This window comes from Cnephaeus nilssonii (genome assembly GCF_951640355.1).
Source record: "Cnephaeus nilssonii genome assembly, chromosome: 6".
NCBI lineage: Eukaryota > Metazoa > Chordata > Mammalia > Chiroptera > Vespertilionidae > Cnephaeus > Cnephaeus nilssonii.
Window position 1 is genome coordinate 83,788,603 of NC_137077.1, and position 24,242 is coordinate 83,812,844.

At 37.0% G+C, this 24,242-nt stretch overlaps 1 protein-coding gene across 2 annotated transcripts in view; it reads right to left on the reverse strand.

The window, feature by feature from the left end:
* Nucleotides 1–203: 203 nt before the first annotated feature.
* The window catches only part of DCN (decorin), a 44,971-nt gene continuing 20,932 nt past the window's right edge, over nt 204–24,242 (reverse strand). Inside the window, exons 4-8 of one of the 2 annotated variants that reach the window (XM_079775250.1) lie at nt 17,629–17,842; nt 16,422–16,535; nt 12,052–12,145; nt 8,856–8,994; nt 204–1,515 (exon numbers count right to left, since the gene is read on the reverse strand). In XM_079775250.1, the coding sequence (XP_079631376.1) occupies nt 1,321–1,515; nt 8,856–8,994; nt 12,052–12,145; nt 16,422–16,535; nt 17,629–17,842 (756 nt within the window). In that variant the 3' untranslated portion in view covers nt 204–1,320. The remainder of the gene's footprint in view (nt 1,516–8,855; nt 8,995–12,051; nt 12,146–16,421; nt 16,536–17,628; nt 17,843–24,242) is intronic. The other variant, XM_079775249.1, reaches the window with a different exon arrangement.

The following is a 24,242-nucleotide window of genomic DNA, read 5'->3' on the forward strand; positions in this document are numbered from 1 at the left end:
GAAATATTGTGCTAATGTTCTTTTTGTCCCGAATGAAATAAATAATGGGGGAGATCTCTATTTTGCAACGATAAGAGAAGCCAGCCAGAAAATGCAGTGAAAGAACTGCTGAGACACTCAGGTCAAACTGGAGCGAACGGCTCACCTAACAGCAGGACTATTTTGTATTTCTATTTTTTTTTATTTTTTTTTTAGTTTAAAGCAGTTTGGATTCAGTTTTTAATATATACAACCATAAAACATCCAATATTGTAGAAGAAACAAACTGTCTTCCCATGTTTACTTATTAGATGCTGATGGCATAAATACACTTTTTGATAAATATTTACTCTTGGTAAGTCATCCCATTCCCCAGGCTTGTTGAATGGTCTGCTTTGACAGTTGTTTTAAACTCTGCAGAAAAAATTCTAAAATCAAAAGAAGGTTTAACTAGATGCAATAAATATTTCTAATATGTCTAGTAATTATAGAAATATTCAGGTGAGTAGCCTAATTATACACATGGGAGTTTTAAAGCTGATTTAGTATCTTAGTAACTATAAAATATCAGTTTTCTAGAGCACTCAGAAAAAAGTCAGTTTTGTGTTTTATCAACTTGACATTGAATATAGATAACTTAAGTTACAATACACAAATGTTAAAGGACAGGAGAAGAGTAAATATCTAAGAACTTGACACAAGGTGCTATTTATATCAAGAAAGCAATGTCTACTTTTTAAGAAAATTAAGTTTAGGGAAGGTTTACAATTACACTTTTATACCATACTAATATTTTGAATGTGAACTTATGAATTTATTTTTTCAAAATAATGACAGCAAAAATTTTACATAGCCTATATTGAATTTACATATTCAAATGAGGCTTTTCCAGTAATAATGGGGATTAATACAAAGCTAGAGTTTTACTTTTGACTTTATGCCAAAGGTACTAACCATCCTATAAGTTACAGAAGATTGATTACTTTTAAAATTTAATTCCTTCTGAAAATTATAAAAAAAAAAACTTTACTAAATTTTGGACATACATATTTTCTCCAAATTTTACATTTAGTGAACTAAGAATATCTGCAATAGCTCAGTTAACATCAATAGAAAGCTTCAAAAAAGGATTCTGAAATGACAGGCAAAACTTTTTTATTGTAGGCAGTTATTTTAACTGCATATTTGGCTTTATGCGTGATAAGTCATGTGGGAAAAACATCCACATTGCAGTTAGGATTTCAGTATCTGGCTTTCATTTTCTTCATTTTTATTTTCTTTTTTAAGCAATGGCATTAATGGGATTTTGCCAGGTTATAAAAATGAGGGCTTTGTTGGGAGTTACTTGTAGTTTCCGAGCTGAATGGCAGAGCGCACATAGACACATCGGAAGGTGGCTGGCTGAATGTTCCAGTACTTAACTGGGTTGCTGAAAAGGCTCACTCCTGAATAAGAAGCCTTTTTGGTGTTGTATCCAGGTGGGCAGAAGTCATTAGATCCAACTGCAGTGATATTGTTGTTATGAAGATAGACAACCTGCAACATGAAATAACAGAAAACAGTTATTTTCCTCTGAATATATTGAGGCTCTTCATGTAAATACTTTATTCTTTTTCAGTATTTTCATCCTTCAGTTTAAATACTGTAATACTTCTTAAACCAAAATTTTGATTTCTCTCTTTGTTTTAAAACTTGCTTTTCCCTTCCTTAGTCTCCTCATTTTGGTATATGGCATCTCAATCTTTTCAGATGCTCAATCTAAAAACATTGTCATTATCCTCGCTCTGTCCTTTCCCTTATACTCTCTGCCCAACCATCAACAAATCCTGCCTGCTCCAATTGTAAAATATATATAATCCAGTTCTTCTCCCCGAGTCTACTCCCAAATCCTTTTCCAAAGCTGCCATTATCTTCTTCTGTGTTATTGAAGTTGCACTGATTGTTCTTCCTGCTTCCTCTTTTGCCTTCCTGAAGTCTGTTCTTTCTTTATTTTCTTTTTTTTTCTTTAGTTCACAAAGCAATTACTTTTAAAACTAAGCCAATTTATATCTTCTTTGTATCAATATCCCACTGGCTTCTCTTGTCACGCAGAATAAAATCCAAAGTTCTCGCATTGGCATCCAAATCCTACATGATCTGATATCCTTCTGCTCTGACCTCATCTCCCTTCACTGTTCAATCCAACCACCCTGGCCTATATGCTTCTCTAATATAAAGGGCACTAGAGGCCCGGTGCATGAAATCATGCATGGGGGAAGGTGTGTCCCTCAGCCCAGCCTGCACCCTCTCCAATCTGGGACCCCTTGAGGGATGTCCAACTGCTCATTTAGGCCCGATCCCAGTGGGATCGGGCCTAAACGGGCAGTCGGACATTGCTCTCACAATCCAGGACTGCTGGCTCCAGACCACTCTCCTGCCTGTCTGCCTGATTGCCCCTAACTGCTTCTTCCTTCCAGCCTTATCACCCCTAACCACACCCATGCCAGCCTGATCGACGCCTAACTGCTCCCCTGCCAGCCCAATTGCCCCTAACTGCCCTCCCCTGCCAGCCTGGTCACCCTTAACTGCCCTCCCCTGCTGGCTGGATCACCCTCAACTGCCCTTCCCTGCAGGCCTGGTCCCCTCCAACTGCCCTCCCCTGCTGGCCTGATCTCCCCCAACTGCCCTCCTCTGCCGCCCTGGTTACCCACAACTACCCTCTTCTGCTGGCCCGGTCACCCCTAACTACCCTCCCCTGCTGGCTATCTAGTGGTGGCCATCTTGTGTCCACATGGGGGCAGCCATCTTTGACCACATGGGGGTAGCCATCTTGTGTGTTGGAGTGAGAGTCAATTTGCATATTACTCTTTTATTAGATAGAATGGTTCCTCCTCCAGCCAGCATGCACTGCTTCCTCCATATGAAATAACCTTCTCTAAGCTGCCTGCCAGGCTTACTTCCTCATGTAATTAATTTCCTCTTAGCAGGAAAGTCTTCCCCAAACATCCCATTCTGCCATTCTCTGTTGCTATTTTTTTTTTTTACTTTTCTTTATAGCAATTATCACTATAGAGCACATTATATATTTATTTTGGTTTTTGTCTGTTTTCCTCATATAGAATAAAAGCTCCATTAGGAGAAAAACCTTTTCTATTTTGTTCATGACTTTTATAGGGATGGTGTGGAATATTTAGATCAACTAATGGATAACTTTTATCTTGATAATATCGAGTCTTCTAATTAACAAGCATGTAATATCTTTACTTTATCTTCTTTAATTTTTTATAATTAAAGTCCTAATATACTATTTTAGTAAGAATGAATAAGTTGATTCTAAAATTACATGGAAATGCAAAAACACAAAAGTAGCCAAAACAATTTTGGAAAACTAGAACAAAATTAGAGAGCCTTCACTCACAATTTCAAAACATAATCAAAAGCTACAGTAATCAAAGGTGTATGCCTGGACAGTGTGGCTTAGCCTTTGAGCACTAGACCCAGGAATTAAGAGGTTGCCTGTTTGATTCCTGGCCAGGGCACATGCCCAGGCTGCTGGCTCTATCCCAGTAGGGGGCAGGCAGGAGGCAGCCAGTTGATGATGTTCCTCTCTCCTTGATGTTTCTATCTCTCTATCCCTCTCCCTCTCTCTCTAAAAAAATCAATGGCAACATATTTTTAAAAAATAGGTGTACTAGCAAACAAAATGTAGCATATCCATTTTGGAATGCTCTTTACCAGTGAATATGAAAGTGTAATAAATGCTATGAAGTGGATGTCCTAAAATCATTATGATACCTTAAAAAAGCCAGACACAACAGCCACACATTGTCATGATTACATTTACATAAAATATCTATAAAAGGCAAATCCATAGAGACAGAAAGAAGATTAATGATTCCCTGTGTCTGGGGATGAGATTTAGAACTGACTAGAAATTAAGAAAATATTTTGAAGTTAATAGAAATGTTCTGAAACTGAATTGTGTTGATGTTGAACAACTATATAATCCTATCTAATAAAGAGGTAATATGCAAATTGACCATCACACCCTCACAAGATGGCTGTCTACGACCAAGCTGACAAGGGGGTTAGTGAGGGATGACCAAACGACTGAACAAGCAGGCTGCATGGGTGACCAGGGCGGCAGGGGGGTTAGTGAGGGACGACCAAACTACTGAACAGCAGGCTGTGTGGGGCGACCAGGTTGGCAGGGGGGCCATGAGGGGTGACCAGGCCAGTGGGGGGGCATTTGGGGGGCAACCAGGCCAGCAGGGGGGGAAGTTAGGGGCAACCAGGCTGACAGGGGTGAGCAGTTAGGGGTGACCAGGCTGGCAGAGTGGGGCAGTTGGGGGCGACCAGGCTGGCAGGGGGGGCATTTAGGGGTGACCAGGCCAGCAGGAAGGGCAGGAAGGGGTGACCAGGTCAGCGGGGGGGGGGGGGGGGCGTGCAGTTAGGAGCGACCAGGCAGGCAGGCAGGTGAATGATTAGGAGCCAGTGGTCCAGGATTGTGAGAGGGATGTCTGACTGCTGGTTTAGGCCCAATCCCGAGGGGTCCCAGATTGGAGAGGGTGCAGGCTGGGCTGAGGGAATCCCCCCCCCCCCCGCCCATGCACGAATTTCATGTATTGGGCCTCTAGTTAAACTATAAACTTATAAAAAAGAAGTAGGTTGGTTGAAATCACATGGTGCATATAGAAAGAGACATAAAATGAGCATATGAAAAAACTATTAGATATGGAAAACCAAGAGTGAGGGCCTTTTGAATGTGGGACCCTGTGTGAAAGTCTATGATATTTGTTGATATTCAACAAAGACTTCAAACTAGCATATTTTATATATTTTCCACTATGATCCACAATATGAAACATTATATATTGAGGTTCAAGTACATATACCTATGTGTATATGAAACAATTTTTAAAAATATTTAGCATGACAGTGATTTTTATATTATATTTATTCTATTCTATCCCATCCCATCCCATCACATTTCATAAATGTTCTTAATAAACCCATGAAACTGAATATATGAACTCTATGTAATGTATTTAGACTAACATTTGAAATAGAGCAATCAAAAAGATGAGAATGATTATACTGAGATATAAAAATGAAAACAAAACAAAACCCACCACCAACTAAAATCTTAATATTAACAATGGTATCTATTCTTATTAGGTCTTCCAAAAGACCTGGTTTTACTTGTGGCTTCAAACCTGCTTACTCACTTCTCTACCATCACCAAGCACCCACTGAAAAAGGATTAGCATAAAATAATGAAAATTGTGATATATTAATTTAATATGAAGTTTTTGTCACAACTCATTTAAAAATATCAGTAAATTATTGATATAATTGATAACAGAGTAAAAGATAAATCTATCTTGAACCCCCCAAGTAATAAAGTTGAGATACTAGATTATCTAAAGGGCAACTTTGTAAAATGGTTTTACCATAACATAGTGTCAGTGTCAAGTTTTAGTTTTTGAATCACTAAAGTTGAACGAAGTACCTATGTAAACCTCTGAAATAATTTAATGCTCTATTACCACAGTGGGTCATTGAACCATGTCCTCTAATCCTTTTGAAGATTAACTTGATAATTTATATAATGTTAATTCAGTCACATTGTTACATAAACATTCCCTTTTGACCTATATGATATATGCTGAATCTAAAAGTTAAACCTACTATTTTATTTCATATCTGTGCATCATAGATTATATCATTTTCTCTAACCAGTATGTGTTATCACACTGATCAGTGACTTGAAAGTACCTACCTCAGAAAAAATATTACTTTCTGGAATCAAGCATTATAGTAAGTTCAAGGCAATAGCCTTAATTAAAAAATAATCATTTGAACCTATCCTACCTAATAATAGACAAATATGCAAATTGACCGTACCTTCGCTATACCCGCGATTGGCCAGGAGGCGTGGGGGGGTGGGACTCGGGGTGGCCGGGGTGGCCATTTGGGCTGGCGGGACACTGAGCTCGCGTCGCCAGTGGCGGCTCGAGCTCAGCATCTGCGCCATGGCTGTGCTGCGGCACAGAAGGGGCCTCTGGGGCAGCGAGCTCACGTCCCACCACGGACCATCAAAAGCAGGGGAGCTGGGTGCCTGTCCACTCAGGCACCAGGCCTTTCAGAAGCCTTCGCCGCGCCGGAGGCTTCTGAAAGGCCTGGTGCACCAGCGGACAGGCACCCAGCTCCCCCGTGATCGAAAGCGAAAGCGTGTAGGGGACCCTACACATGCATGATTCAATCATGCACTGGGCCTCTAGTCTATATATATAAAGGCTAAGTGTCCATCTGACCAGTAGCTATGGAACACACTGACCACCAGGGGGCAAACACTCAATGCAGGAGCTGCCATGACACACACTGGCCATTTAAAAATAAACAGCACCACGGACCAAGTGCCAAGAAACCAACACTCGGCTTCCTCCAAGTGGGACACAGGCTCCACCACCACCCCAGGGTGACATCCCACCAAATCACAGCTGATGCTGCAAGACGCCATGGTGCAAAATGCAGCCCACAGGCCAGCCTAGTCCGGAAACAGTGGCTGTGGGTAATGAAGTCATGTAGCAACACCTGGCTTCCTCTCCCTAGTGACTAGCCTCCTTGGAGTTTCTTCAGCCCAGGAACATGACTTGCTTTATAGCCAGGTGCAGACATTTTACACTTTCACCAAATATCTGTGAAGCATTTTCCTGTTCCTCAGATCATTTGATCCTCACAAAACTCCTGGAGTAGATAGATAGGAGACTCAGTAGAATCCTATTTTTTTTTTCATTAGCTGGAAAATGAAGATTTAGAAAGTTTAGAAATTTGACCCAACTGAAAAGAAGTAAGAAATAGCGGACCTTTAAAATGACTTCAAGTTTTCTCACTGTGCAGATTATAGTCAAACACTGCTACAGTTAAATATTTTACCCTTTGTTATCCTTGTGTGACCTACAATAATAATCTGCTTCATGTTGATATTTACTGCTGTGTTGCTGACAATTACTTGAAAGAGAAGTTGAGGTGCTTCCCTGGGCTGAAAAAACTTTAGCTAAAGCAGAAAGCAGGCCTAATTACGCAAGTTTATTCTATATACTAGAAGCCTGGTGCATGAAATTCATGCATGGGGAGTGTCCCTCAGCCCAGCCTGCACCCTCTCCAATCGGGGACCCCTCAAAAGATGTCCGACTGCCCATTTAGACCCAATCCCAGTGGGAACTGGCCTAAATGAGCAGTCAGACATCCCTCTCACAATCCAGGACTGTTGCCTCCCAACTACTCGCCTGCATGCCTTCCTGATTGCCCCTAACTGCTTCTGCCTGTTAGCCTGATCAACCCCTAACCACTCCCCTGCCAACCTGATTGATGTCTAACTGCTCTCTTGCCAGCCTGTTTGCCCCCAACTTCCCTCCTCTGCTGGCCTGGTCACCCCTAACTGCCCTTCCCTGCAGGCTTGATCACCCCCAACTCTCCTCCCTTGCAGGTCTGGTCCCTCTCAACTGACCTCCCCTGCTGGCCTGATAACCCACAACTGCCCTCCCTTGCAGGCCTTGTCCCTCCCAAATGCCCTCCCCTGCTGGCCACCTTGTGGTGGCCATCTTGTGTCCACATAGGGGAAGGATCTTTGACCATATGGGGGCAGCCATCTTGTGTGTTGGAGTGATGGTCTATCTGTATATTACTCTTTTATTAGATAGGATAGAGGCCTGGTGCATGGGTGGGGGCCATCTGGTTTGCACTGAAGGGTGTCCTGGATCAGGGTGGAGGTTCCCTTGGGGCCTGTGGTGGTTTGCAGACTGGCCATACTCCCCGGCAACCCAAGCAGAGGCCCTGGTATCTGGGATTTATTTATCTTCTATAATTGAAACTTTGTAGCCTTCAGCAGAGCCACGCCTCCTGCTTGCTCTGTGGCTGCAGCCATTTCTGTTGGGATTTATTTATCTTCTATAATTGAAACTTTGTAGCCTTAAGTGGAGACAAAAGCAGGCCAGGGCTGCAGAAGCTTGGCTTCCTCCATTGCCGGGGGCAACCATAGCCTCCTGCTCTCTCCAGCTCCATGGCTGCCACCATTTTTGTTGCGATTTATTAATCTTCTCTAATTGAAACTTTGTAGCCTTAAGCAGAGGCTTGGGCCAGCCAGGTTGTGCGGAAAGTTTGGCTTCCTCCATCGCCGGGGAAACCCAAGCCTCCCTCCTGGTCTCTCTGTGGCCACAGCCATCTTAGTTGGGTTAATTTGCATTCTCACTCCTGATTGGCTTGTGCGATGGCTTGTGAGTAGCAGAGTGATGGTTAATTTGCATATTACTCTTTTATTAGATAGGATACTAGAGACCTGGTGCATAAAATCTGTGCATGGCTAGGCCTGGCTGACGATCAGGGCCAATTGGAGCCTGCCAGCTGCCAGCCAGGGCCTTCCTTCATTACAAACCGTCCCCTGATGGTCAGCGCATATCATAGTGAGTGATCAAACTCCTGGTCTCCTGGTTGAACTGCCGGGGGACACTTTGCATATTAGCCTTTTATATATATAGATAAAAGGCTAAGTTGACTCATGCATGCATGATACATATAAAGCTCTAGCTGGTGCCAATCGCACACATGTGTTTCAATCTATCATTGTCGATTGTGAATTTTTTTGACACTTCTATTATAGAGAAAGGGGGAATAGAGATATTAAAATATTTCTTTCTTCTAATTAATTGTCTTTCAGTGTGCATGAATCCGTGCACCGGCACACTAGTATTTTATAAAACTAGAATGACTATTTATGTGGAAACATTAAAGTATCTTTTTGCAAAATAATTTCTAAGCAGAGCTTCCCACCTCCTGGCATCCTAGTGAAGAGGATTTGCTCACTAGATATTATTTGCAATAGTTAGTGGCATTACCTGGATGTACTTATGTTCGGCCAGCCCACCAGGCACTTTGATAAGCTGGTTGTTGTTTAAGTGAAGTTCTCTCAAGTGAGGAGTGTTGGCCAGAGAGCCATTGTCAACAGCAGAGATGCTGTTGAAGCTCAGTCCCAACCTGCAACAGAAAAGAGAAAACAAGGGCATTTACCACACCTGGATGCCTTCTCACAGGCACGTGATTAACTTAGTCACAAAAAAGGACATTTTTCAGTTTTGCATTTATTCTTCCCTTTGTCTAGAGTGTTTTTTTCAAATTTACTTAACTTGGACAAAGCCCAGTTTTTCTAAAGATTTCAGGTTAGAATTACCCTCTTTAAAATTCCTCTGACAGTAGCAGACTGAATTGGTACCCCAGTAAATGCTCAAATACCAAGCATCCTGCTGTCACCTTCTTGTAAAACTCAAGGGACTGTTTACTTGTATGTCTTTCCTTAGCAAATTGACTGTTTTGTATACTAAGTACTAACATAGAGCTTAAAATAATCAATGAATAGCCATTAAGGTGATTCCTCCATATAATGAACATAGTGGATTCATTTGGGAGAAAAATAAAAGAAATACTATTATCATTTTGGTTACGTTGGAAATTAAGCAATTGTAAATTTAGCACATAAATTTATTTGTTGGAAATAAAAGCTACAGGGTTCTAATGAGTCAATAAACCTACCTTCCAGAAAGGTTAGCATAATTTGCATCTTATACTATTTAGGAAGAATTCTTCAATGACCATCTGTTTCTGTCAGAATGTGTCTGGTCCCAACATCCCTGGTTTCTGACCCTGATCTCTGGCCTAAATCTCTAGGGATTAGACAAGAAGATATTGGAAGAAATCCAGAAAGCTCCAAGGGAGAGAAAGAGGAAGAATCTATTGGGTTTCTTCAAATGCAGTGAAGGAGACTTGGGCACATTTTATAGGATAGTTTCCACTTGCCTTCAGCTAGTTCTGACCTTTGAGCCCATTTAAGATTTAGATGCTGGCTTAGGTAACCAAAGTCTCCCAATTTGAACCATGACTTGGTAGTTGAAATAACTGAGATTAAAGTATACTGATTTTGGGCAATTAATAGCAGAGTTGGTTTATTTTAGCTATAGTGTCTTAACCTGGAATCTTGACTCAGAATATTTTTGTTCTCCCTTAGTCTTAGGCATTTGTCTCTTATTTCTAGCTTGTCCTTTTTTTATTTCAAAATCATATCTCCTATTTCTTATAATATTCTAAATCCCATGTCCATTTTGGGATAACACATTTCTTAGAATGTACTATCCCTAATAATTTATTTAAGGAAACTTCAATTTTTAAATAATTTACTTATATATTTGAAAACCTAATATGTTCAAGATATTATCCTAGCTTGTGAGGGCAGAGGACACATAAGTCAAAAATCCAATCTTCTTATCATTGAAGATTATCATACTTTGTAAGGGAGAGATGATGATGTAATAATACATATTGATATATATGATGACATATGTGCATGTGTGTGTGTGTGTGTGTGTAATAAAAGGGAAATCTGCCTGAAAATCTTTTTTTTTTGCTTTTGCAGAGGGACACACACTATTTTCTCCCCCATTGTTCCCAATAACTCATTGGAATATTTGCCCTGCAGCATGTTCTGAGATCAATGGCTGCTTTCTTCTTTTCATAGTTTTGATTTTTCAGCACCAAAATACTTCTCATGTTCCAACATCAGTGAAAAGCAAACAACACAAGGATTTGATGGTTTAATAGATAATTTTTTCTGGACTTAATTCCAAAACCAGATGTGTTTGATAAATTTAAAAGTCAGGAAAGTTTGCTTGGCCAATGAGGCAATCTGCTCTAACTTAATGAATGGAATTCAAATCCATTTAAACAGAAATCCTTACTTCTAGTGACCTTTTCAATGTTTACTAGCTCTTTATACTTCTATTTGATACAAAGCATATGGTGTTAATATTTAAGTGAAGAATCTCAAGATATCCATACCATTTTCAGTACAGAATAACTTATTTTACTAAAAAGTTACAAGCAGTATGAATGATTTACCATATTTAGAACATTAGATTATTTTTAATTCTTATCCCTAGTATTCATCCAAATATTGATCCAATAATAACAGCTGTCCTAAAGAAAATTCTATAGAATAAGCAATGCAACCTATCTTCCAATATTTTCTGCAGCTAAAGGGATCAAATCAACAAAGAAAGGTGGGTGATGCATACTATTTTGAAAAATACTTTCTACATTAGAAGCTGTATTTAAAATAGTTTTAATTAAAGGATTTCTTAGCATGTGCTCGTCTTCAGCCCTCACCATCCACCAGGTCATTGAAAAATATCCACAGAGATAGGAAAAGTTGCATTATATATCCACCCCATAGTAGATATTTCTCAAAGATGAACTGAATACTTTATATTTATTTATCTGCCATGAAATTTACATACAAAAAGAGGAGTGAGCCAATTTGGCATAATACCATGCTTCTCTGTAAAAACGTTCAGCAATACATGTGGATCAAGAACAGAGTGTTCTTTGAAGACAACTGAAAGAGTTTTCCAGCACTCTCCTCTGTGTATTACTTAACCAGCTTGCAAATATATGAATGATTAAAGTCAGGTTAGAAAGCAAGACAGGCATTAGTGATCATTTTATAAGGGGGGGGGCAGTAAAAAAGGGCCAGACATTTAAAAAAATATTTTATACTACATTATGTCCAGAGACATTTTAAACTCTTCAGAATAAGTATTAGGGAATCTCATCATAACTAGTAGTATTCTAACTCTATAATGTAGTGTAAGATGTCCAATATTTATATATCCTGGTAGCTTTATTTTAATGCATTTTCAAATTCTGAACACTGTGTTATAATTTACTTAACCTTCAATGCAACTAAGAACATATTGAATGAACATACTGATTTAATTGAATGCCTTGTAATAAGATATATCTTAATTTTACAATAATAGGGTATTCATAAACTAATAGGTTGATCTTGGTTACAGTAAGTATACTATTTCATTAGTGTTTATTAACAGCAATAATTGGGCTAGCTGAAGTCTGAGGTTGTTGTAAACAACAACAAAAAATGTGGTACAGTAAAAAATCAATCATGTTTTTAAATCTGAGTATGTGGGCACTAATATACCTAGCCATTATACTGAAAAAATGTTATGAAAAAATATAAAATATTACTTGGCCAAATTATTCAGTCCTTTCAGGCTAGCTGCATCAACTTTGGTGATTTTGTTGCCATCAAGATGTAATTCAGTAAGGGAAGGAGGAAGACCTGGAATATGGATACAATATGTTAAATTAGCAGATAAACATAATTTCTAAAAGACATAACAGTTCCAAACGATTTGCCTTTCATCTTGTTCATTAGTTTTGTGTTTCCTTATTTTCCTTCATCCCTTTTATAATAATACATGCTCTTGCAAGTAGTATGAGATGTCTTCACGTTTCTCCTAGATTGATTTTAACAAAAACATAGACTGTGCTTATCATGTAGAAGATGTTTCCCTCTTAGGAATTGTTAGGATACAATCGTGGAACTGCAGTGGAGCCCTGAATCTCATTAAGCCCTGAATCTCACATGCCCATGTTGTGGGTTCTGTTCCCAGTCAGAGTACATACAGGAGGCAACTAATCGATATTTCTCTCTCACATTGATGTTTCTCTCTCTCCCTCTAAAAAAATCAGTAGAAACTATATATATATATATATATATATATATATATATATATATATATATATATATTAAATAAACACTAATTGATATATTGGCCTTAGTCTTAATCAACTTTTCCATAGAAATATCAAATGCCTCAGGCAACATGGGTGTATGAAAAGAGCTAAAGCTTCCTTGGATTTTAAAAATCAAGACTGTTTCTATATAGAAGTGGAGTGCAGAGGCCTCTAATCAAGTAATCTGCCATATGTTGAGCACCTGAGAAATCATTTTAGATCCAAAATATGTTCTAAATCTCTAGACAGAACTTCTTGAATGACTAGGAATTCTAAAAATTTAGTAATATAAATATAAAAGTTTAAATATTTTATTTTTATTTTCTCCAGCTATCTGAGGAGGTATTATGTTTTTATACAGTTTTTTAAAGAGCATATTGTCCCACTTACAACTACAAAGAAAACTGCAAATTGGTTGCATGTAGAACTAATGTCTGCTTAGTTGAAAGTGTTGGTTATTTGCCTACTAAGAACAGAAATGGAAAATCACCGGTTATGTCTGGTCTCAAATTTTCATTGCATCCCACTGAATTCTATTAAGATTGTCTATTTAATGTAAAAGTTTAGTCCGTATTTGATTGAAAACAACTTAGTTTCTCTATATATGTGGAAGATGCTAAGGAAAGATTTTACTTACTGAATGTCTGTTGTGTACCAAACACTGACATTGGCACTTTTTCTAATTTAGCTCATTTAATTTTTTCAATATTTATATTATTTTTCATTTGTCCCATTTCATAGAGGAGGAAACAGAGATGCAAAGTTACAAATGCTGTAGGTTATCTAGCAACTAAGTAGGAATGTAATAAGTTCCCATATAGCCCAAGGGAGCTAAAATAGCATGCTCTTAACTGAAGGAAATGAAATCACAATTGTATTATTCTGATGAATAAGCATCAGGAAATCACAGTCACTCTTGAAATAAAGGATTTGAAACACCTGAATCTCCATAGAATAAATACATGTGGATTTTTAAACAATTTCTATGAATAAAAAGCAATGAATGCAAGTTTTTTCTTCCCTTTTACCATGAAAAGATGTTTATAAAATGTAGCCTCTCTAGAACACCAATTATCATCACATCTAAGTGTCTCCCTCTGGGGATGTCAGGTTCCCAAAAGGAAAGTTATTGCCAGGAAGAAGTATGACTGTGGAAGAAAACTTTCCATAGGATAGAGAGAGTCAAATTCATAAAGAACATCATAGCCTTGGCACTGTAGCATTGAGCCAAAGAACCTAAACTATAGTTACTTTATTTTTCCTTTCTATTTTCATTTTAAGACAAAACATACTGACATCTTACTTTGGGCCAAATACTATGTGTGTGCATTAAAAGACTTACATCTGTTAATCCTCACAAATATTCATTCTCAAAGATAGATGTCACCAATTTTATAGATAACAAAACTGGGGATGTAGAGATGTGGAATAATTAGCCTAAAGTCAGAGAGCAACTAAAAGGCTGAGTCAGGCCTTTCACTCAGGTTGGTCTAACTCAAGAGTAAATTTACAATCTCTCCGTTCCATTCCACTGCCTGTGTCCATCAGTGATAAAAAATAACATGTAGAAATTAAGACTCCCTAAAGGTTGGTGATATTCAGGCTGAAGGGACTCAGCCTAAGAAAGATAGACTCATATGTTAGATACATATATAAATATGCATGGAGACAGGGCTTAATATGACAGCAGAGTGAAATAGTCAAACACCGGAGCTCTGATAACCCCAGTTTTGACACTTCTCAGCTCCAAGACATTGATCACAATTTACTTCATCACTTTATGCCTCATTTTCCTCATTTATACAACAGGTGTGAAAATATTACTTACAGAGGATTGTTTTGAAATTCATATAACAGAACCCATGATGGGCATTTGATCAAGTGCTGAATAAAATGTAGTTACTATAATTGTAATGTTATTAAGTATTATCAAATAAAAGCAAGATGAGAAAAGAGCACCTAGGATAGGGAAAAGACATAAGAAAGTCAAGAAAAATAGATGACTCAGTGATGAAAATGTTACTGAGGGATATTTAGGAAGGTGCATCAAGGACAGCAAAATCAAAGATTGTTCTTAAAGCAAACCATCTGGCAGCACGAAGGAGTGGAAAGACCTGCACTTTAAATTCCAGCTACTCTACTTCACCTTCTACAGATCTAAGGCTTTATACAAAATATAGATAGATGATAGATAGATAGGTAGATAGATAGATAGATAGATAGATAGATAGATAGATAGATAGATGATAGATATTAGATAGATTATAGATATAGATATGGATAGATCAATTTATATATATGTCATAAAATATAACTACATAAATATAAATAAAATATATTAAATGTATATAATCCCTGCACTGGGGATAAAGATCACTATTACATGCAAAAAATCAGAGACTCAACAGGATTGTGCTTTATGAATTGTAAATCAATCTCCCTTATCTATCTATGTATCTATCTAACCATCTATGCTAGTAGTTGTTATTATGAGTCAAAAACATCCTCTGTAGCGAAAAGACTGTGGAGAGGGCAAGGGGTGGTAAGAAACAATTCTATGGAATATGTACTTTCAAGAGATGAAGTTTCCATGGAAGCACAATAGAGGGTCATTTTTTTCTGTGAGCAAGAAGCTACATTTTCTACCCAGTCTAAGAAAAAGACATCTACATTGAGAAGGCCAGATTGAAAGGAAAATTTGAGACTATAAAGGAATTTTTGTGAGACTAAAGGACCTAAGACAGGGAAAATGTGTCAATTAGAGAAACTTATTTTTGATGACTTGATGCCTTTTCTGATTCACAAAGACTGGCTGATGCATCTCTCCTGGGTAGCCCTTCACAAAATGAGCTTACCCTATGACTGTGTGGTGACTGCTGTGCAACTGTCTGGCTTTGCTTCAGGCAGTAAGCTCCTTGAAGGCAGGTAGTATATCCTGTTCACTGTCCTATCTCCTGGGTTGGAACTTTGACTAAACAAAATGAGTGTTCAAAATATTTTTAATTAAAACAACATAAAGTAATGAATCCACTACTTATCTACATGCCAGATATTCCTCTAATTATTTATTTAATGTTGAAACAATACAATGAGGTAGTATTATTATTATTTTCACTTCACTAATAAATAAATTGAGGCACAGATTTTAATAACTTGTCCAAGGTCCCAGAGCCATTTAGTCACAATTTTAAATCAAACAGACTCCAAAATCTACACTCTTTATAACACATAATTGCCTCTCTTAAAATAAGAGTATAGTCACTGTGGATACTCTTACTCAGAGAGTAATAACTGGCAAATCCTCAGATGGAAAGAAATTCACTAATAGATTAGAGACTCAAATTAAAAATTGGCTCAATTTCCAAAATACTCCTCTCTCTCTCTCTCTCTCTCTCTCTCTCTCTCTCTCTCTCTCTCTCCTCCCTCTTCTCTCTTTTTATTTTTTTTATTTCTTTGTTCATTAAGGTATTACATATGTGTCCTCATCCCCCCATTCCCTCTCTCTTTTTAAACAAAGTACTACCAAGGCCCTCTATTTCTTAAAATAGATGTTCTTTTTTCTTTGTGAAATCACAATTCTATCATATAAAACCATGGTACATACATTAAGATACATCTTAGAAAAGACTTCACCTCTACAATGAGCCTAGATGGCCCAGTAGTCAGCCAGGCTCAGTAGAAACACTTCCAGGAATAGAAAATTTACTAGAAATAAGTTGTCCACTTGAGTCACCATTCACATTTCTAAAACGCTCTCTTTTATGTGTACAAGCCTTAGGATTTGGATGTTCAGATTGCTTTGGGGAATTTTCTATCACCTTGAGGGATGGCGGTTATGTTGGTGTCAGCAATGCGGATGTAGGAGAGCTTCTTCATTCCCTGGAAGGCTCCGTTTTCAATACCCGAGCTCTTCAGCGGGTTGGTGCCCAGTTCTATGAATGCGAAAGTGCAGAGCTTTTAGAGGACAGTTTAAGGATATTTCAAGTCAGAGTAGTGTCTGTTACAACAAAGAATTTACCAGAAATTTGGTTCAATAACATCGTGACTGAAAAACAAAAGAGAAATGAAAACAATGCTCCTCAAAGGGATTGTAAAATCTGGTAAAAATGGCCCTTACTAAAAGAAACAACAAATAACAACAACAAAAAAACAAATATTTATGAAAGAGTAACAGTAAGAAAAACAACATTATTTAAGTTGCATACATAGCTTTGCCCAGAAATCAACAAAAGCAAGTATTTACAAATTATGGGGCTATTACTTTCCTAAAATACATTAAAGATGTTGTTAAATAATGTAATCTAACATTTTGTAAGCCAATTATAAATCATAATTTTATAATTCTAGTGTTTTAATGCAAAACATTAGAACACATATTTTAAAGCAAATGATTTATATATGTTCAGAATAGCATTAATCCCCAAAATGAAAATGTATCACCAAATATCTCTAATTAAGTACTATTGAATTACATCCTGCATCTTAAATACAGTAGAGTAACTTCAGCTCTAGAGCTTACTCTACATTTTAAGATCCCTAAGGACAAGAAATAAAAACATTGTAAGGCACAGATTCAAAATCCCATTTCTTCTGACCCTGCTCCTGCCATTCCAATAAGCTTAAGACATGTACATTCTAGCTAATTTACCTTCCTGCAGCTAGGTTTACTTGAAATCTCTTAAGGTGAAGTGTGAATCCTGGTCTTAGAGTTATAAGAACATCCGTACAGCTATAAACTTTCCTCTCAGGACTGCTTTCATTGTGTCCCATAGTATTTGCATTGTTGTGTTTTTATTGTCATTAGTCTCCAGGATGTTTTTAATTTCTTCTTTGATCTCATTGTTAACCCAATCATTGTTTAATAGCATGCTATTCAGCTTCCAAGTGTTTGAATTTTTTGGAATGTTTTTATTGTAGTTTATTTCTAATATTATGCCATTGTGGTCTGAGAAAATGCTTGATATGATTTCAATCTTTTTGAATTTGGGTTGACTTTGTTTGTGACCCAATATGTGGCCTACATACCTATGACGATCATCTGGTTCAGTCCATTGAACACAGATTTTCGCACTTTGGTGATCTCGTTCTCATGGGCACGAAGCTCCTGAAGAGTTTTGGGCATTTTTTCTGGCAATTCCTTCAGCTGATTCTTGGACAGATAGAGTCGTTCCAATTTCACCAAAGGTGTAAATGCTCCAGGGCTGATTTTGCTAATTTTGTTGTTGACAAGAATCAATGTCTATAGATAGGGAACAAAAACAACCTTTTCTTAATTCCAAAACCTTCCACACACATATATAAAACAAGTGTGTAGTCTATTCATTCCATTCATGGAACGAGCAGAGAATCCTGAAAAGTTGCAAGAAATCAGTAAAGATCAAGCAGATGTGATTCCTTTAAGAAGTTCACGAAGATCTTCCCTGGCCTGTGTGGCTCAGAGTCTTGGGTTCAATTGAGTTGCAGGTTCACTCACCATCCCCAGTCGGGATGTGTGTGGGAGGCAACCACTCAATGTGTCTCTCTCACATGACATCAATATTTCTCTCTCTTTCTCCTCCCCTTCCCTTCTACTCTCTCTGAAAAGCAATGGAAAGAATATCCTCAGGTGAGGACTAACAACAAAAAAGTGTATGAAGACCTGAACATCAGGAATAAAGAAGAGGGAAATATAATGTTATATACATATATAAAACTATATATAATATTTCTAAAGATTGAAGTTACTAGAATGATATAAGATATCTGAAAAGGCATCCATTCTTCAGTTTTTCAACCTCTACATCCATCTTCATTAACTGTTGTCGTAGATTCCACAACAAATCGTCATCAATTTATACTATCACCAGCAGTGCAAAACAGTAAAATTTTCTTGAAGACTCAAAATTTTAGATATAATCTGTTTCAAAAGTTTGTGAAATTAGTACATTATGTTGTAGCTTGTTATTTTACTTTGCATTTTCTTGTCACTTGAAAGCTTTAAAAATTTTCCATTCATTTACTATCATTTACTGTATTTGGGGGGAAGGGAAGGGATTGCCTGATCACAATGCTTCTCACTTTTATTAAATTTTAATAAATTTTAATAGCCAGTTAAGAGAATAAAGGTGTAGTTGATATGATATGCAGAGCATAAATATACTTTTCTTCTATTTTTTGCCCTTTTTACATATAACATTTTATATGGCCAAGTATATTAATGCTTTTGACAAATTTTTAAATTTCTGTTTCTGAGTTTTCCTAATATAGGAAATTACTTCTTATTCATATACTTATAGCTATTTCCAAACCTATTTCTGGACTATCTAATTTTCTTCCAACAATCTGTATGTCTAAGGATCTACCATTCTTCTTATTTTAAGTCTCTTTATCAACTAATCCTAATTAAGAGGGTAATTTTATCAAGTTCTTTTAAACTCTTTCTTGTTGAGAGTATTACAGATGGCCCTTTTCTTTCTCCCTTATCCTTCAACCCCTCGTTCCTGCCCCTTCATTTTCAATTATAGTACACTTTTTTTAAAAATATATTTTTATTGTTTTCAGAGAGGAATGGAGAGGGAGAGAGGAGATAGAAACATCAATGATGAGAATCATTGATTGGCTGCCTCCTGCACACCCTCTACTGGGGATCGAACCTGCAACCTGGGCCTGTGCCCCTGACTGGAATTGAACCCGGGACTCTTTAGTCCGCAGGCCAATGCTCTATCAACTGAGCCAAACGAGCTAGGGTTTGTAGTACACTTTTATGCATATATGAAAATGAAGAGGGACACAAAGGGAATTTGAGTAACAGAAAAGCAGTAACTTTCATTTTCAGAAATGCAAGAATATTTTCTTCTACTAATAGCTGGTTAATTAAACCATGTACATCTTCATGTAGTTCACATTATTTGACTAGTTAAAACTTATTACAACTACTATAATTTTTATCAAACTCTAAACTATGCATTGATGATTGAAACAAAATCCTAAGAAATTCTAATGAATATTAGAGAAAGTTCAAAAACTCGTAAAAGTTTACATAATAGTAAATTTATATTAACAAGCAAAATGTCCAGGAAATCAGTAAAAGCCAGAGCTAGAGAAAGACTGAGAGGACTTGTGCCATTAAAAGACACCCAAAATGGTAGATGCTTACTTTTAAGTGCAAAGGAAATCTTGAATTGCCATCTGTGGAAGAAAATTCTGAAAGCTTAATTATAATTAAATGCATTAAACATGGTTTGAAAATATGTTTTAAAAAGTCAGCCTGATGATGTATTGCCTGCTATTTCAGGTAGTAAAATATGTCTTTGACTAGATAATAACTAGATAATGCTTCTACCTGTGAGTGTGATGCGGCAATAACTGCTGCTAAATTTGGTGAGCGTGTGACATTTGTCCCCAATGATTTCTTCAGTAAAGTGGCAATAATAATAGCACCTAGAGCAAGCATGTCAAACTCACGGGCCGCAGGCCACATGCCTCGGTTATTTGGTCTGTGTTAGCCTTTGAGTTTGACACGCTTGACCTAGAGGGATTGTTATAAGGATTAAAAATGACAATATGTACAGACTGCTTCTTTGCAAAGTTATACTTTCAAATATTATTGTTAGTTGAAAGTTATAGTCCAGTGAAAAGCATCTCTAGTTTCAGAATAAAACAAATTTGAAAAAATAAAACTAAAAATTTTGGTCATAATAAGGTAAGATTTTAAGGGCTATGTAAATGAAAACTTCATCTAAACAGATCCACTCATGAAAAAGTTATTCGTGTATATACAGTATTGCTAAAGATGGTTAATGTTAGTTCCACACAAAGGGATATGCATATTTAAGAAAGCATAGTTATAAAGTCACAGGCAAAGGCTAAATGTTGAGATGGGGAAAGCTGACTAAGTACACTGGCTAATGACAAAGTCCAGCTGCCAGAGAAAAAGTCAAAGGTGAACCCCGGGTTTTCTTCAGATCAGCTGTTGGAAAGAAAAACAAGCAGGAATGGATTATCATTAGTTAATTTAAGCCAAGAGGAGTGAATTAGAAGAGAATGCATGGTTTGGGGAAAGAAATGCCTTGAGTACTACTCAATCTAAATTGAAGCACACACTAAAAAATCAGGACAACCTATTTCTTTGGTAACTAAAGATAAAAGTGATCGAGCCTGGGAGGCAGGGAGAGGTAATGAAAAAGATGATGAGCAATAGAAATTGGGTAGAAATAGGAGCAAAAGTATGTTCACCACCTTCATCCAAGAAAGTCATAAAAAGATACAAATTTTGGTTATAAGATACATAATTACTGTGGATGTAATGTACAACATGATGATTACAGTTAACACTATGGTATATTTGAAAGCTGCTAAGAGAGCAAATCCTAAAATTTTTCATAATGAAAAAAGTTAATGTTTATATGAGATGATAGATGTTAACTAACCTTACTGTGGTAATCATTTTGCAATATGTATAAATCAGTTCTTTATGGTATACTCCTCAAACTTACACAGTACTGTAGGTCAATTATATTTCAATAAAACTGAAAGAAAAAATATGGAAACCTGAATTTATATGTACAATTTTCTTCAAAGCCACTTATACTGTACCAGGTGATGCTTTAGGAATTTTATGGTGGCTATTAAATTTAAAAGAGAATTATCAGTGCATAGAATCAAGTCAGACTGCTCCTGAGTTTAGGTCACAAGCTTTGGCTCTTAATTGCTGTATAATTATGAGCAAATAACTCAACTTCAATGTGCTTGTGTGGCCTCATCTGTATAAAGGGATTATCAAAAATGTCTCCCCTACCCAGTGTTGCTTAGTGGTTGAGTGTTGATCCATGCAACAGGCGGTCACAGGTTTGCTTCCCAGTCAGGACTCATGCCTGAGTTTCAGGCTCAGTTCCTTTCAGGGGATGTGCAGGAGACAGCAGATTGATGTTTCTTGTCAGTGTTTCTATCGCTCTCTCCCTTTCCCTTCCTTTCTCTCAAAAACCAGTAAAAAACATATTTAAAGAAAAAGTGTTAAAATAAAAAAGAATGTTTACCTCATAAAAATAGTTATAAGAATTAAATAAGTTAATGCATATAAGGTATTAAGAACAGTGTCTATTAAATAGTAACTGTTAAATAAATGTTTTTATTATTCAATCTTTGACAATTTTCACTTTGAAAAATTTCCTTACTAGATTTTTTTAAACTTCAATTAAGAATATATTGAATGTTGACATTATAATACTCAATTTTATATAAGTATGTAATTTTTCTACTTCATATAAGTATAAAACTACTCTTACAACATGTACCACTCATTATGAACCAGAGAGTTATAAACTGATCAAATTAAGGAAAAAAATGACATTTTTCTGTTAAATCCTTTTTATTTTAATCCTTGCTAAGTTTTCATTTCTTTCTTCCCTTCTCATTCAAGTGTGGCTTTCCTATCTGAAATTATAGTGTTTATTTGCATAATAGCAAGGATAGAAACGATCATGAATGGAAGAGTAAGAGAAAAATAGCTGTTTAACATCATCTGAGTGGTTAAAGCTCTAATAAACTCTCTCTCTTCTTCCAATGTATACTTTGAAGTAGAGAGATTGCCAAGATGATAATTGCCTAAAAACATCCTTAGAAGGAAATACAGAAAAGAAAGACTCATTATTACAAAAGCCAGATTTAATGAGAACATCCAGAAACCTGCTATCTTTTATTTCAGGTTATGAGGAATTTAAACAAATTATTCAGATTATAGTTAAACACACAGGAAGTAAGAATTAGAGAAAGAGAATTTTCCTTCCTTAAAAAAATGTAGCTTGTCTAGCCAGTGTGGCTCAGTGGTTGCGTGTCAACCCATGCACTAGGAGGTCACCGGTTTGATTCCGTCAGGGTCAATGCCTAGGTTGTGGGTTTGATCCCAGTAGAGGGCATGCAGGAGGCAGCAAATTGATGTTTCTCTCTCATTGATGTTTATCTCTCTCTCCCTCTCCCTTCCCTTTTCTCTAAAATCAATTAAAAAAAAAACATTTTTTTTTTAAAAAAGTAGCTTGAGGGTAAACTTCTGAAAATAAAAATATTTTTTAAATATTTTAGTTTATTGAAACTAATAATATTCCTTTTTTACTAATACCTCTTTTAGCTTAGTCCAGTGACAAATGAAATAGTCATTGACAAACCTTGCTGGCAGCATCATTGGCTCACTCTCAGTGAAACCATAACATGAAAGCAGAGAGAGGGTGAGTAGGGGCTCAGGCCCAATAACCTATCAGTGGAGATGGATCCCATTAGGCCATGGTTTGAGACCCCTAGTTCCTCTGCTATTTTGGAGCATGGATCTTTCATTCTAGCCAGTTTCTATTTTTATTTGCCTGCTTCTTATTTTCTTCTACATTTCTTTCTTCTTGCACCAAAAAAAACAAAAACAAAAACAATAAACCATACCTCTAACCTTTTTAAAAATATTCTGTTAATATTATAAGACCTCTTTGTTCCATATTTTCTCAATACACTAACTGGTAACCTGATATTTTTCTCATATTTGGTGCTCATATCATTCACTACTGATATCAGATTGTGCTTATATTGTTGGACACTTCAATAGATTGACTACATACTTTATATGTGCTATTATTTTAATTAACTGTTCCAAATATATTTAAACCTTGTTTTTAGTATATTTTTATTGATTTCAGAGAGAAAGAGAGAGAGAGATAGAAACATCAATGATGAGAGAGAATCATCGATGGCTGTCTCCAGCAAACCCCACACTGGGGGTCAAGCCCTCAACCTGGGGATGTGCCCTGACTGGGAGTCAAACCATGATCTCCTGGTTCATAGGCTGACATTCAACTACTGAGCTACACCGGTTGGGTGAGAATCATTAAACCTTAAGAAAAAAAAAAAATCTATGCTTCCTTTTAAAGTACTGTATATTTTCTCCGAATGGATAAATGTTTATTGCCTTTCTCATCTTGTCTGTCACAAAGTTGAAAACGACATTTTGTCTTCATTATATGAACTCTATAGTATATTATGACCAGTTTATTTTACTTTAAGTTACATTATTTCCCTTGAACATATATTTTTATTATAATACTAGAGGCCTGATGCATGAAATTCGTGCAAGAGTAGGCCTTCCTTCTCCGGGCTGCCAGCACCGGCTTCCCTCCGCCCAGAACCCGGGCTTCCCTCCTCCTGCCACCAGCAGACACCGGGACTCGGGCTGGCTTCCCTCTGGCCCTGGCTTCGTTAGGAAGGATGTCTGGAATGACTTTCAGAAGATATCCAGTCTAATTAGCATATTACCCTTCTATTATTATAGATAGTAGAGGCCCAATGCACGAAATTCGTGCAAGGGGCTCAGGCCCTGCCACCACGGCAGCCTCCTCTGCCTCGGCCCTTGCAGCCCTGGCTTCTGCAGAAGGTAATCTGGTCTAATTAGCATATTATACTTTTATTATTATAGATAACAGCCAGACTATTCTTTTATTTTACTGTGTATTGCTTATTCTTACAACCCCTCAATTATTTTTTATAACAGTTAAGAGAAATAAGTGTCCATCAGTAGACAAGTGGACAAAAAAGCTGTGGTACGTTTACACAGTGGAATACTACAGGGCTGTAAAAAAGAAGGAACGCTTACCATTTGCAATATCATGAATGGACCTGGAGATTAT